Here is a 12973-nt window from a genome sequence, read left to right on the forward strand (position 1 = left end):
TTTGCAACATAGTAGTGCCTACAGTGAGCTAAACAAAGATCAAATGCATTAATGTTTCAAATCCACCATAGAACACACCATCCTAGACAGCGAGCACAGCGAGCACAGACGCATTTTCAAAATCCGCTCAACACCATGGTAGGGGTGTTGATTAAATGAGAAACCACTGAAAACAAGCTCCTCTCCCCACCAGCCCATTGGAGCCAGGATGTGGCATTTAAACCACATCCCAGCTCCAACAGGCTGTCTTCCCTCTCTCCTCTTGCTGTGACAGGGAATGTGGGCAGACTCCCTGCTAGCTCATTGGGGGTGGGAAGCAGCATTTCAGCTGCCTCCCAGTGCAAACAGAGTCCTGTGGAGTCAGCATTTCCCCTCACATTGGCTCTGCACGGAGCAACTGGGGATGGGCGGGGGGGAACTGAGTAACCCCCTGCCAGCTGGGACTCAAGAAGCCTTGCTGCTTGAGTCCCAGCTGGTGTGGGGTCACAGAATCGCAGAATCCCTGGGCTGGAAGGGACCTCAGGAGGTCATCTAGTCCAGCCCCCTGCTTCCAGCAGGATCAACCCCCCCTAAGTCATCCCATCCAGGACCTTGTCCAGCCGGGACTTAAAAACCTCCAGGGATGGAGAATCCACCACCTCTCTAGGCAACGCATTCCAGTGCTTCACCACCCGCCTGGGGAAGTAGTTTTTCCTAATATCCAGTCTACACCTCTCTTTCTTCAACTTCAAACCATTGCTCCTTGTTCTGCCATCTGACACCCTGAGAACAGTTTCTCACCCTCCTTTTTAGAGCTCCCCTTCAGGAAGTTGAAGGCTGCTATTAAATCACCTCTAAGTCTTCTTCCCTGTAAACTAAACAAGCCCAGATCCCTCAGCCTCTCCTCATAGGTCTTGTGCTCTGGACCCTTAATCATTTTTGTTGCCCTCCGCTGAACCTGCTCCAGCAAATCCACATCCTTTTTATACTGGGGGGCCCAAAACTGGACACAGTATTCCAGATGTGGCCTCACCAGTGCCGAATAAAGAGTTCCTCCCCCGTCTCCTGTGGTGTCTCTGCAAAGAGCCACAGTGAGGGAAAAATTAATGCAATTTCATGCCACACTTGGACAGTTCTCCTGGCACATGAGTTGAAAGCCACTGCCATATCCAGGCCTCTGCCATCAAGGGGGACTGTGTGGGTGATGGTAGAGTCTGTGCCTGGTAGCCTGATCCAGTGAGGCAAACATTCTCAGTTCCCACTGAAGCTTGTGGGAGCTGAGAGAACCTCATAGGATCAGGCCTTTTATGGGTAAAATCTGTTTGCACAGACTGCTGGGTTCTTTCTGTGAACGACACATTCATCCTGCGACAGCAGCCGCCACATCCTAATAAAGGTTACAGCTGGCTTCCAATTTTTAGATCAATTTTCAGCTCCTCCATCTGACTTTCCCCCAAAAGGATCTTTTCAGAATTTCACACCCTGCATCTCATCCCAGGAGAGAGCCTGGCTGGGAAGGTTTGTACAAGTCAGAAAAAGTATTTTAGAGATGCAGGCTGAGGTGTGTTCAGGGCAGGTCCTGAGTTATAGCGGGGGAAAATACTGCAGGGAGGATGAGAGTTTGTTTTACAACCCCTATGGCAGGTCCCCCACCAGCACCACACCACATCTGGTTTGGGCACCTGGTATGATCTAGAGAAAGCCTCAGGAGATTTCCTATGAAGAGATCCATTTGCAGCTATTTTCTAGGGCAGTGGGGAGGGCTAGCTCAGTGGTTTGCACATTGACCTGCTAAACACAGTGTGGTGAGTTCAGTCCTTTAGGGGGCCATTTTGGGATCGGGGGCAAATAGATTTAAAAAAAAAAAAAGCCGGGGATGGTGCTTGGTCCTGCCAAGAGGGCAGGGGACTGCACTCAGTGACCTCCCAAGGTCCCTTCCAGTTCTATGATATGTGTGTCTCCATATATTGTATTATATTAATGCAGATTTGAAGCTCTGTGCATATTTTTGCAAATGTTACGGGCTGGCATTCCAGCTGGCGGGCACTCAGTGTGAACAGAGTGCTAGAGAGTGATGGGAGAGTGTAGGGTAACAGGATGCAGCTTTCCTCTGTTCACATCCAGATGTTGGAATGTTTAGGTTTTCTGCAAAGCGTAGAGTTTTGACAAATAAATGAGTGTTCATTTCGGGGCAGGGGGGAGAGGGGCAGCTGGACTCCCCCAAAACACACTCCCAGACTTAAGGCCATTACACTTTCCCACCAGCCAAGCTGATTGAGATGCTGGGAGCTGCACTTTCCAGACAGCAAAATCCAGGGTGCCTGTCTCTGATGGGAAAGAAAACAACCACAGGACAATATAAATAAAAGCTACCCTGGAGCTGGGAGAGGCTGACATGCAATGTTCTCTCTCATCTTTTCCATTCACCTGCAGATTTTTTCCATCCATGTGTGGAATAAATTGTTTTGTGCGCACTCAGGCATGTACAAATGTGCACCCCCAGTAGAAACAAAAAAACCTAGCTGTGGGCACTCAGCTAATCAGGTGGGTGGCATTGGAATCTCTCCTGAGCGGCCGCACAAGCGCCCGGCTTACAGGAACGCTGGTGACACGGCTTGTCTTTTATTCTCTGCTGCGCTGGGAATGGAGTGACCGAGGGAAACGGTTGGAGGGGAGAGTTGCCTTTGTGTTTTCCCATCTAAGGCTTTGTTTAAAAAACCGTCAAACCAAGCCCAGAAAGGGGTGGGGAACAATTGCTCCCGGCACACTTACAGTTCTGGATAGGAGTTTTGAGGCCACGCATTGGCCAGGCGGTCTCTGGAAAAAGAGTCTGCAACCTCACTGGCTCCTTCACGTTGATTTAAAAAAAAAATACCTGGACAATTGTGTCTGCTGTAACTTTGTGCAGCCAGGCTCCCAGTGACTGCTACGGGGCTCCAGCCAGCCCCTGCCCTCCCAGCTACCATGTGGCAGCAGGGGCTCCATTTTCTGGCCTCTGCTGCTGTGGGGCAAGCAGGGACTCCAGCTCCCACCCCGCTCTGCTTCAGAGCACAGGGGCTGGATCCTGGTCCTGTGGCAGCCTCCCGGCCCCTGCTCCCACACAGGATAAGTAATAGTTCCTGCTCCCAGCCCTGTGCTGTAGCAAGGCTGGTGGAAACTCCAGTTCCTGGGACCAGCTTTGGAAAAAGGCACAAAAAAAGCACTGGGTGTGTGTGTGTCCCATGCCTAGCACTTCGTAGGAGTCCCAGGGGGGAGCCATGGTAGTCTCTAGCTTCACAAAGTAAAACCAAAACCAAGCAGCCTTGTAACTTTTGTGGGTGAGCTGCAATTCATCAGATTTCATCCCTGTCCCATGAAGTGAGTCTTACCCACGAAAGCTCATTAACTAATAAATGAAATTGTTAGTCTTTAAGGTGCTACAGGACTTGCTTTTTTTTTTTTTTAACATCACAGGCGCGTTTGCATTTTTGTAGTACTGGCCCCATTCTTGACAAGTTCTGTGCACTTGCAAGGAGGTATGTTCTGTCACAGGGCCTGACTTTTGCTCAGAGCTTGACTCTTGCCAACTTTGCTTTGTATCAGCACCGCCTGACTTCTTGAATTCAGGCCTTCAGCCTCATACCAGGCCCCTTCTTCCAGGGCTTGTAGGTCAGGCTCTCTCTTTTTACTACAAACCTCTTTGTGCCCGGGTTCAGAGATCAAATGCTCTGAAATCCTTGGCTAGAAGGTACAAATTACAGCACAATGTATAATTCATTATAGAGAATAGCACTGGCTCCAGGGGCAGGACTAGAAAGACTTTTCCGTCTTGAAGCATGCTACGTCCAATAGCTAAGTAAGGTCTTTTAGGAAGATTAGGTAATACGAAATTACAAGGGCTGTTGCTCCTCACCCTTTGAGGTGATAACACCGCTTGCCCCTTCTCTTGCACCTTTCATTGGTAGATCTCAAAGTGCTTTGCAAAGCTTGTCGGGGTCACTATCCCTAGTGTGCAGATGGGGAAACTGAGCCACAGAATGGGGCCGTGACCCAACAGGCCAGCGGCAGAGCTGGGATTAGAGTCTAGATTTCCCAAATCCCAGTTATTTAGGATAACTCAGCCAGTGGAAGCTCAAAAACCAAATTACCTTTGCTCCAGAAAAGCGAAAGCAGAAAGTTCATGCAACGTCTTTGGGGAGCTTGGCCCTGGGCCAGAGATTCTGTTCTAGGGTGTACCCAGGAGGTGCTCTACTGTCACCCCTCTTCCTCAGGGTCTTTACAGACTCCTAAGCAGAGTGAGAGCCTGATCTAGCAAAGCAGTTGAGCTTTAAATCAAGTCAACAGGACTACTCGGGTTACACAGATGCTTAAGTGCTCTGTTGAACTGGGGCTCTGTCAAGAGCTATGGTATCGCTGCTGGGAGGGTGACATTCAACTTAATATCTGTCTTGTCCAGCTTGCAGAGGGCTGCTGAGTGTCTGAGAGCTGAGATCATTTGGAGGTGGTGATGATGTTGGCTGAGGTTCTGTCTGCCTCCTTGTCTGTTCCCCCACCGCAGCCCCGACTTGGTGGTTTATGTCCATTGCTTGTCGCCCATCTTTGCCGTTTGGGGGACGGGTAACATTCCCAACACCTGCCAGATGAACAAAGAGCATCAGTAACCAGGGCTGCTTTTTTCCATTTTTGTCTGGTTACAGCACCGTGTCCTTTTCTGGGGCCCTGTGCTGCCTGCTTTGGGAGGGAGCTGGCTAGGGGATCTGCCCAACAGTGGAGGTGCATGGTTTCCATGGGGGGCCTTGGGTGGTAAGGGTGGTGCTTCAAGTGGCAGGGGAAGGGATGGGGGCCTTCCTCCCCCACCCCTAAGATTACCTGCCCATCCATGTACAAAAAAAAGTGATAAACAAAACAGCAGAGAAATGTTTGGCTAACATAGCTTTCGAGGAGGGAGCAGAATTATTTTGGGAATTTCCAATAACAGGAGATAAAGAGAAAATTTGGTTGGATTTTAGGAACTGGCTCCTAGTGGTATGAGTAGGCAGAGGTTCTATGACCTGTGATATGCTAGACTTCAGATTGCATGATCTTTATTACCCCTTCTGGCCTTCATTGCTCTGTCTTTGCAGGCTGTATGAGAATCTAGCAAAGGAACCAATGGAAGCCCTGTTTCTCAGGTCACTCAGACCTGGAGAACACATTGCATGGAACAAACCTCCACCAACCACAGGGATGGACTAGGATAAACATAACAGGTCTCTACTTTCTGAATGATTATTGTGAAGGGCAAAGAATGTGTTATGTTCTTCACAGAAAGAAAGAAAAGCTTCATCAGACTAAATCCGAGGTCATAGTCAGGGCTTTACCGGGGCTGATTTTTTTTTTTTACCAAGGTTTAGTTTCAGTTTGGTCCAGGGAGAGGTCACTGTTTCAGCAAGTCTATTTTCAGAAGCCATTAAAGCATAGGAGTCGGTATGGTACAAGGGAGTGGCCCAATTTTGCAAGTTGATGAGTGCATGCCGGGTGGTGCTAAGTGTCTCCCACTGACCTTGCTCCTTGACAGGGCAGGCCCTGGGGGAAGGTGGATAGCTTTGTAGCAAACCTTAGCTGCTGCCTTACACACATGGCCACTTCCTGGCTGGCAAAAGAGGAAGCATCTGCTTGTGTACGTAACCACTTGTACACTCAGTCAGCTTGGCAATGCTCAGCTTTGCAGACAGTCCAGAACAGAGTAAGCACGCTAAGACTTAGGACTGAGATCTGCAGTTAAAATGAATGTGGTATAATTACAAAGGATGCTGATTGCAGACGTTCAGGACATGACGTTCACGTCAGCTCAGCTCAGGAAGACAGTACTGTACCCTCCAAAGCCAAGTATTGTACACTTACAAATATAATAATGACGTTATGCCTTTTGCACAAAACTGCACATACTTTCCCACCCACAATATTGCAAGAGCCCATGGATACACGTAGACCCCTACGAACCTATAAAATAAGCCGCTTGCTCATGCAAGTGTAGGTGTGCAGAGGGGTGCACATTTCTGATGCAACATCCAGACAGGTCTTGAGGCATGTGGCCTTTCTTTCCTCATTGCTGCTTCCTTCTGCTGCTCTTTGGATGGAAGGCGCTTTGTAGATACAGAAATCTTTTGTAGCGTACCAGCCAGCTTTGAGCATTGTTGGAGGCTGGCAACCAAGCTAGATGGGATGTTAGTCTGCTCTAGGATGAGAGTTCCCAGGCTCTTGTTCTTTTTAGTTGCGGGCATGGCCGTGACAGGCGATTCCTGGAAGGTTAGGCCCATGTGATATGGTGCCTTTGCTGTTTCCTATTATTTCCAGGCTGACTCCCAGGGGAGGTGAAGTGCATTCCTAGGATCTTGCTGAAATATTTCTTCCTCCTTCCCCCAACATGCTGGCTGCTCCCGACAATAGAGACAGGCTTGGATTGAGAGCACTTCTAGGCTTGGGAGTTGGGGGAGGGTTCGATCTGGATCTGCAGTTTGCTGGGTTCCCATCCTCCCAGAAATGAATGACTCAAGGATTGCTATGCTTCTGTACCCAGCCCACCAGGCAAGGCTCTGTGCAGTGCGTAATTCAATCTCTCTCTGTTTTTCCCCTCTCTGGCACTTCTATTCACAGGGACGTACCAGGGCCAGTGGGTCGGTGGCATGCGCCAGGGCTATGGCGTCCGGCAGAGCGTCCCCTATGGCATGGCCGCGGTTATTAGGTCGCCCCTGAGGACGTCCATCAACTCGCTGCGCAGCGAGCACACCAACGGCACGGCACTGCACCCTGACTCCTCACCCGCTGTGGCCGGCAGCCCAGCAGTCTCCAGGGGTGGCTTCGTCCTCATGGCCCACAGCGACGCCGAGATCCTCAAGAGCAAGAAGAAGGGGCTTTTCCGGCGGTCCTTGCTGAGCGGGCTCAAGCTGCGCAAGTCGGAGTCCAAGAGCTCCCTGGCCAGCCAGCGCAGCAAGCAGAGCTCCTTCCGGAGCGAGGCAGGTATGAGCACCGTCAGCTCCACCGCCAGTGACATCAACTCTACCATCAGCTTGGGCGAGGGCGAGGCCGAGCTGTCCGTCATCGAGGACGACATCGACGCCACCACCACGGAGATCTATGTGGGCGAGTGGAAGAACGACAAGCGCTCAGGCTTCGGGGTCAGCCAGCGCTCGGACGGGCTAAAGTACGAGGGGGAGTGGGCCAACAACAAGCGCCATGGCTACGGCTGCATGACTTTTCCGGACGGCACCAAGGAGGAGGGGAAATACAAACAGAACATCCTGGTGAGCGGCAAGCGGAAGAACCTCATCCCGCTGAGGGCCAGCAAGATCCGCGAGAAGGTGGATCGGGCTGTTGAGGCGGCTGAGAGGGCGGCCACCATCGCCAAGCAGAAAGCGGAGATTGCGGCTTCCAGGTAAGGTGACCCTGTTGTTATGTCCGGTGGTTACCGAGAGGAGAGGAGATCGGGGGGAAGGTGGAAGGGGGACCCAGGCCCCTGCCCCAGAAGGGGTGGTGCCAATCATGGATGAGGCGGGGTTTAGGCCAGTCAGCCCTGACGCCCGCACCGTATGCCCTCAGAACCGCATGCAGAGCGGCAGCACAGCGCTTCACAGCATTTCAAACAGGCCTGGAGCTCCGGCCGCTGCTGGTACTTTGTCAGCGGCCAGTGCTCGGGGTCCGCGCCCCTTTGAAAAGCCGGGCCCGGGGGCAACCGCCCTCTTTGCCCTCTCCCCACCCCTTGGTGGGCCTGGTCAGGGGAGATGTTGGCTGGCAAAGTAACAGAGAGCCCTTCATGTTGCTGCCACCTGGAGCTCTGTGGTGTTCTGTGGGGCTGCAGAGGGACAAGGTTTGGCCTGAATGCATGGGAAGAGGATCCTTTATTGAGGCTGCTGGACACGGATGGAACGTTTTTGGTTCTCTCTGGCACTCACAGCCTGACAGACACAGTCTGAGCTGCTCAGGGTCATCAAGGGTTCCTCATGTCCTGTCGTATTGGTGCAGCACAGTTCATGTGTCAATGTGTGGGGATGCAAAGCTGCAGGGGGAAGCCAAGGACTGAAAATTAGATATGCTGAGCTTCATGGCCTAATCCTGGAGCCCTTGTGCTCTGATAGCCAGCTGAGTTTTGCCTGCATTTGGATTGAAGAACTGAGCCATTTTTGCGCAAATTTAACTTAACCACTTGGCAAGATGCTGCTTCAGACGGGTGGGGGAGCCTTAACTTGTGTTTTTGAGTAAGGTAGTGCAGTCAGTTGATTTTATTATTGCAAAGTCCAGCCTGGGCACGTGCGTGTGTTGGTGACAGATTCTAGCAGCCTATACAAAACTCTGCAAAAACGAAGGTCAGGTTGGGGTGCAACTGCAAATCTGGGTCAGTATTATCAAGGTAAAGTAGTAGTATGGGTTGAACCTCTTTAATCCGGCATGCTCTCACCTGGCAACATCCATAATCTGGCATGATTTTAGTCAGCTGGATGTCTGCGTGTCGTGGGCGTGGCCAAGTTTCCAGTGGTCCTGTAAAGTTTGTTTACAGCCCCCAGTCCTGGCTCTCAGTGTTCTGTGCTGTTATTTAGCTCTAATTTACTCCTGCCATCTTCTAAGAGTCCAGCAAGCTGTGGAGGTGTTGGTAATGCTGCTAGACGATATTGACGGGCCATGGTCTTGCAAATCCTCTCATTTGGCACCAGTCAGGTCTCAAGGGTGCTGGACTAGGGAGGCTTCATCTGTAGTTTTATTGGCTACCTGCACCCAGCTTGGAAGACTAAACCATGTTCCTAGATATCCGATCCTTGCATAAACTGGGTCTTGAAACCAGGGATGGGTTTTTCAAGGGCTGTCTCAACTTGTTCCAAAGTCTTGGTTAGCTATATAGAGAGGATCTTTTTTGGGCACTAAAGCTATGAAGGAGAACAAATGTCATAAGCTGGTTGCACTAAGCCAGTCTGGAATTTGGCTCTGCATAGCTTTCAGCATCCCTCCGGTTGCCAAGGGTGGCAGTTGTTTGTGTAGAACTCATGGGAGAGATGATTCTCATCTGGAGCCAACTCTGCCCTAAGATGAAAGGTCAGCTCAGCCCCATGGAGTGAGCACACATCCAAAGACGTTCTCAGGTCCAGAAAACTTCTGCTGAGTGTCAAAGTGAGTGAAGAGAGCAAAATAAAATCTTCAGTTAATATAAGAACCTGGGCAGCAGGGGACGTAGCTGCACATTTTAAGGTTACCCTATGTGATGTTCCGGAACGCCAGATTCATCCGGTGGCCACCTCATGCCAACGCCCAGTGACACTATGTCTATAGATATGCCTACCCTGGAGGTCAAGGGTCATGACCCTATTTTCACAGCATTGCCTCTCCGGCTGCAGGACATAGGCTGTGAAGCAACAGGCCAGTTTGCAAGGAACTGGGAACCAGCTGCAATTCACAGTTGCCTCGCTCAGGCCCCCTGTTAATAGGTGACTCTTTCAGACAGGAATGCAGAGATGTAGCCAGGCAGCTGCCAGTAAGGCTAGCAGGAGTCAAGTGGCTTGATAAGTGACATATGCCCCTCGCTGTCAATTTCGTGGCACGGCCTTGGTGTTTAATTTCCTCTCTCTGTTTGTTTACCAGTGGCATCACTTGTGGAGGACACAGTGACAAGACAGCGGTCATGTAGGAGGTGCTGTTTCATTAACTCTTTTGCTGCTGCTTTTCTCTCCATCCTGTTCGGAAGCCCTGCTTTAAGGGGACTGTATATCTAATGCTGGTCAGAAGGGTTCTCTGCAAGCTACTTTCCTAGTTTTCTCTGCCTGGTCTGTAGCTCAGAGACATCTTCTACGTCCTGGCTGGTGCCAGGTGGATTCCCATCTGTGTCTCCCTGCTCCTGAAAAACAAGATTTCAAAGGGCAGAGGGGACAGAGCCCTAGTTACATCCCCAGCTCTAGGAAGGGTTCAGCCTTCGCTAGGCTCTTTTGTTCTCTGCTTTGAGGGCAAGGGTGCAGTGTACCCACAGAATTTCTGCATGCCCCAGGAAGCCAGACACTCCGCCAGGCTCTCCTTAATCACAGAGGAGTGCAAGAGACCTGAGGGAAAGACCCAGTTCTAGCTTTTAATTACACCTTGACAGTTTTTCTCTCTGGGCCTGGGTTCATTTTCTCTAATCGATCCATCCTTCACCACCCTTTCTCTATGGGCTGTTTCGTGTTTCTCTCTCACTTGGACTTTGTTCTCCTGTTCTGTTTCCCGTGCTGACCCAGTCTGGGGTATGTATTGGCAAATGCTTTCTAGGATGTGTGATCAAATGCAGAGCTCCTTGAAGAGCAGCCCCCCTGCTAGTCGCTGATGATTACAATGCTTTAATTGACTCAGCCACAAGACAGGTAGCATGTGCAGGGGAAGGCCTCCAAGTGACCCACTCTTCCACTTACCCGCACTCATCCTAGTTCCCTCTGCCTGTGTGCTGGGGCACACAGCATTGACATCTCAGAGATGGGAGCTCCATGTGCCTTATTTCATGCTTCCCGTAGCACTGCTGTGCTCGGTACCTGCTCTGTGCCGCCCACGAGGTGTTTAGCAAAATCCAGAGAATTCCTGTCAATCTAGGGAAAACCCATTCACTGGGGGGAAGCGGAACTGCGGCGTCACCCACCTGAATGCAGGGAGGAGGGCCTTGCAGTCATTTGGCTGGTGAAATCTCATCTGGGCCTCTGGCCCTGCCCCATGATCCCCTGGAAGCCCCTTACCTCACCCCCGACCCCGGAAAATATCAATGAGAGTTATGTGTGTTGCCAACACCGAACAACATTTCAGCTTTATATGAAAGAATGAACCTTGTTTCAGACCTCTGAAAAAGCCTGGGGAAGGCTGGAGAGAAGGCTGGGGAAGGCTGGGGGGAGAAAAGAGTCCCGTCTCTCTTTCCTTCAAACTTTCACAGCCAAATTCTCTTATTACCATACGCGACTGGCGAAGGGGGTGGAGGGAGGGAGCACCCCCTTTAGCAATTAAAATTTTGACAAGGACACAGAGGGGCAGCACACATCCTGAGTGCTACCACTACTCATTTGTCACTATTATTATTATTATTAACTATTTGTATGAAGGCTGTGCACAGAGACCCCAGTTGAAATCAGGCCTCCGTTGTGAGCTGTCCATACCCAGAGGTGAATAGCCCCAGAGCGGTAGACTTTCCAAATCTGAAAAGTGCATCTGTCCCACGAAGGCTCATCACCTAATAAATCATTTTGTTAGTCTTCAAAGTGCTGGAGGACTGCTTTTTTGTTCTGTAGAAGTAGCAGTGTTCGTGTGTATCTCCACAAAAAAAAAAAAAGCAGTCCTGTAGCACTTTGAAGACTAACAAAATAATTTATTGGGTGATGAGCTTTCGTCGGACAGACCCACTTCTTCAGATCTGGGGAATTCTGATAAATGAAAATGGAGACAAAGAGAATATAACAAAAAGATAGAAAAAAAGTGAACTAAAATATGACAAATCAACTAGCTAAGACAGAAGAGAGTAGGGGAAGAAAAATTATTTGCCAAAGAACGAGTGGATACAAATCAGACATTAGGAATCCGAATACACATAAACCTGTCCGTGAGCATTTCATCCTTGCAGGTCGCAGCATTCAAAACTTAAAAACCTGCATTCTAAAACAAAGAGACTTTAACACCAGATTACAAAGGGAGACATTTGAATTGGAGTTCATTAATCAAGTTTGCCACTTTACGCCTCAGACTCAACAAAGATATCAATTACCTTATGCATTATAAGGACAGTCTCCCTATCTGACATTTGTAGTGATCCCAGGCAGCCCACTTAACGGACACTTGCAGTAGTAATTTGCTTCCCCCTCTGCCCCACTTCTGTCCTATCTAGCTGATTCGTCAGTTTTTCTTTATTTATTTTAATCTTTCCGTTAAATTCCCTTCATCTCAGTTTTCACTTGTCAGAATTTCCCAGATCTGAAGAAGTGGGTCTGTCCCATGAAAGCTCATCACTATAAACTATTCTGTTAGTCTTTAAGTGCCACAGGACTGCTTTTTTTGTTTCATGCCCAGAGGAAGAGTGAGTCCTCGCCCCCAAAGAGTTTACTATCTAAATAGACAACACTGTCAAAGGGCAGAAGAGAGAATGGATTGTTATGTCCATTTTAGAGCTGGGGAACTGAGAGGTGGAGAGAAGAAGTGACAAGGTAACAGGAAGTCTACAGTGGAGCTAAGAATCCACTGCAGAGCTCCTAATGCCTTTGGCAAAAAAAAAAAATCCTTCTGTCCCATATCACCCTGTATCACCTGAAAGAACTCACTGGGGAGGCTGTAGGCCTGCAAGTCAAGTGACACACATTGCCACCAAATTAGAACAGTCTATTCCCCAGCTATAAAAAGGAGAATAAGAACAATGCAGGAAGCTACAGACCAGTCAGTTTAACTTCTGTGTCAGGAAAGATAATGGAACAAGTAATTAAGGAAATCATCTGCAAACACCTGGAAGGTGGTAAGCTGATTGGGAACAGCCAGCATGGATTTGCAAAGAACAAATCATGTCAAACCAATCTGATAGCTTTCTTTGATAGAATAACGAGTCTTGTGGATAAGGGAGAAGTGGTGGATGTGGTATACCTAGATTTTAGTAACGCATTTGAAATGGTCTCGCATGATATTCTTATCAATAAATTAGGCAAATACAACTTAGATGGGGCTACTATAATGTGGGTGCAAAAGTGGCTGGATAATCATATTCAGAGAGTAGTTATTAAGGGTTCTCAATCCTGCTGAAAAGGTATAACAAGTGGGGTTCTGCAGGGGTCTGTATTGGGACCTGTTCTATTCAATATCTTCATCATGATTTAGATATTGGCATAGACAGTACACTTACTAAGTTTGCAGATGATACCAAGCTAGGAGGAGTTGCAACTGCTTTGGAGGATAGGGTCAAAATTCAAAATGATCTGGACAAATTGGAGAAATGGTCTGAAGTAAACAGGATGAAGTTTAATAAAGACAAATGCAAAGTGCTCCACTTAGGAAGGAACAATCAGTT

At 49.2% G+C, this 12973-nt stretch overlaps 1 protein-coding gene across 1 annotated transcript in view; it reads left to right on the top strand.

The window, feature by feature from the left end:
* Nucleotides 1-12973, top strand: part of JPH3 (junctophilin 3) — a 140000-nt gene that overhangs the window by 24573 nt on the left and 102454 nt on the right. Inside the window, exon 2 of the mRNA XM_075009083.1 lies at nucleotides 6595-7372. Within this exon, the coding sequence (XP_074865184.1) occupies nucleotides 6595-7372 (778 nt within the window). The remainder of the gene's footprint in view (nucleotides 1-6594; nucleotides 7373-12973) is intronic.

This window comes from Carettochelys insculpta, chromosome 14 (assembly GCF_033958435.1).
Source record: "Carettochelys insculpta isolate YL-2023 chromosome 14, ASM3395843v1, whole genome shotgun sequence".
Lineage (NCBI taxonomy): Eukaryota > Metazoa > Chordata > Testudines > Carettochelyidae > Carettochelys > Carettochelys insculpta.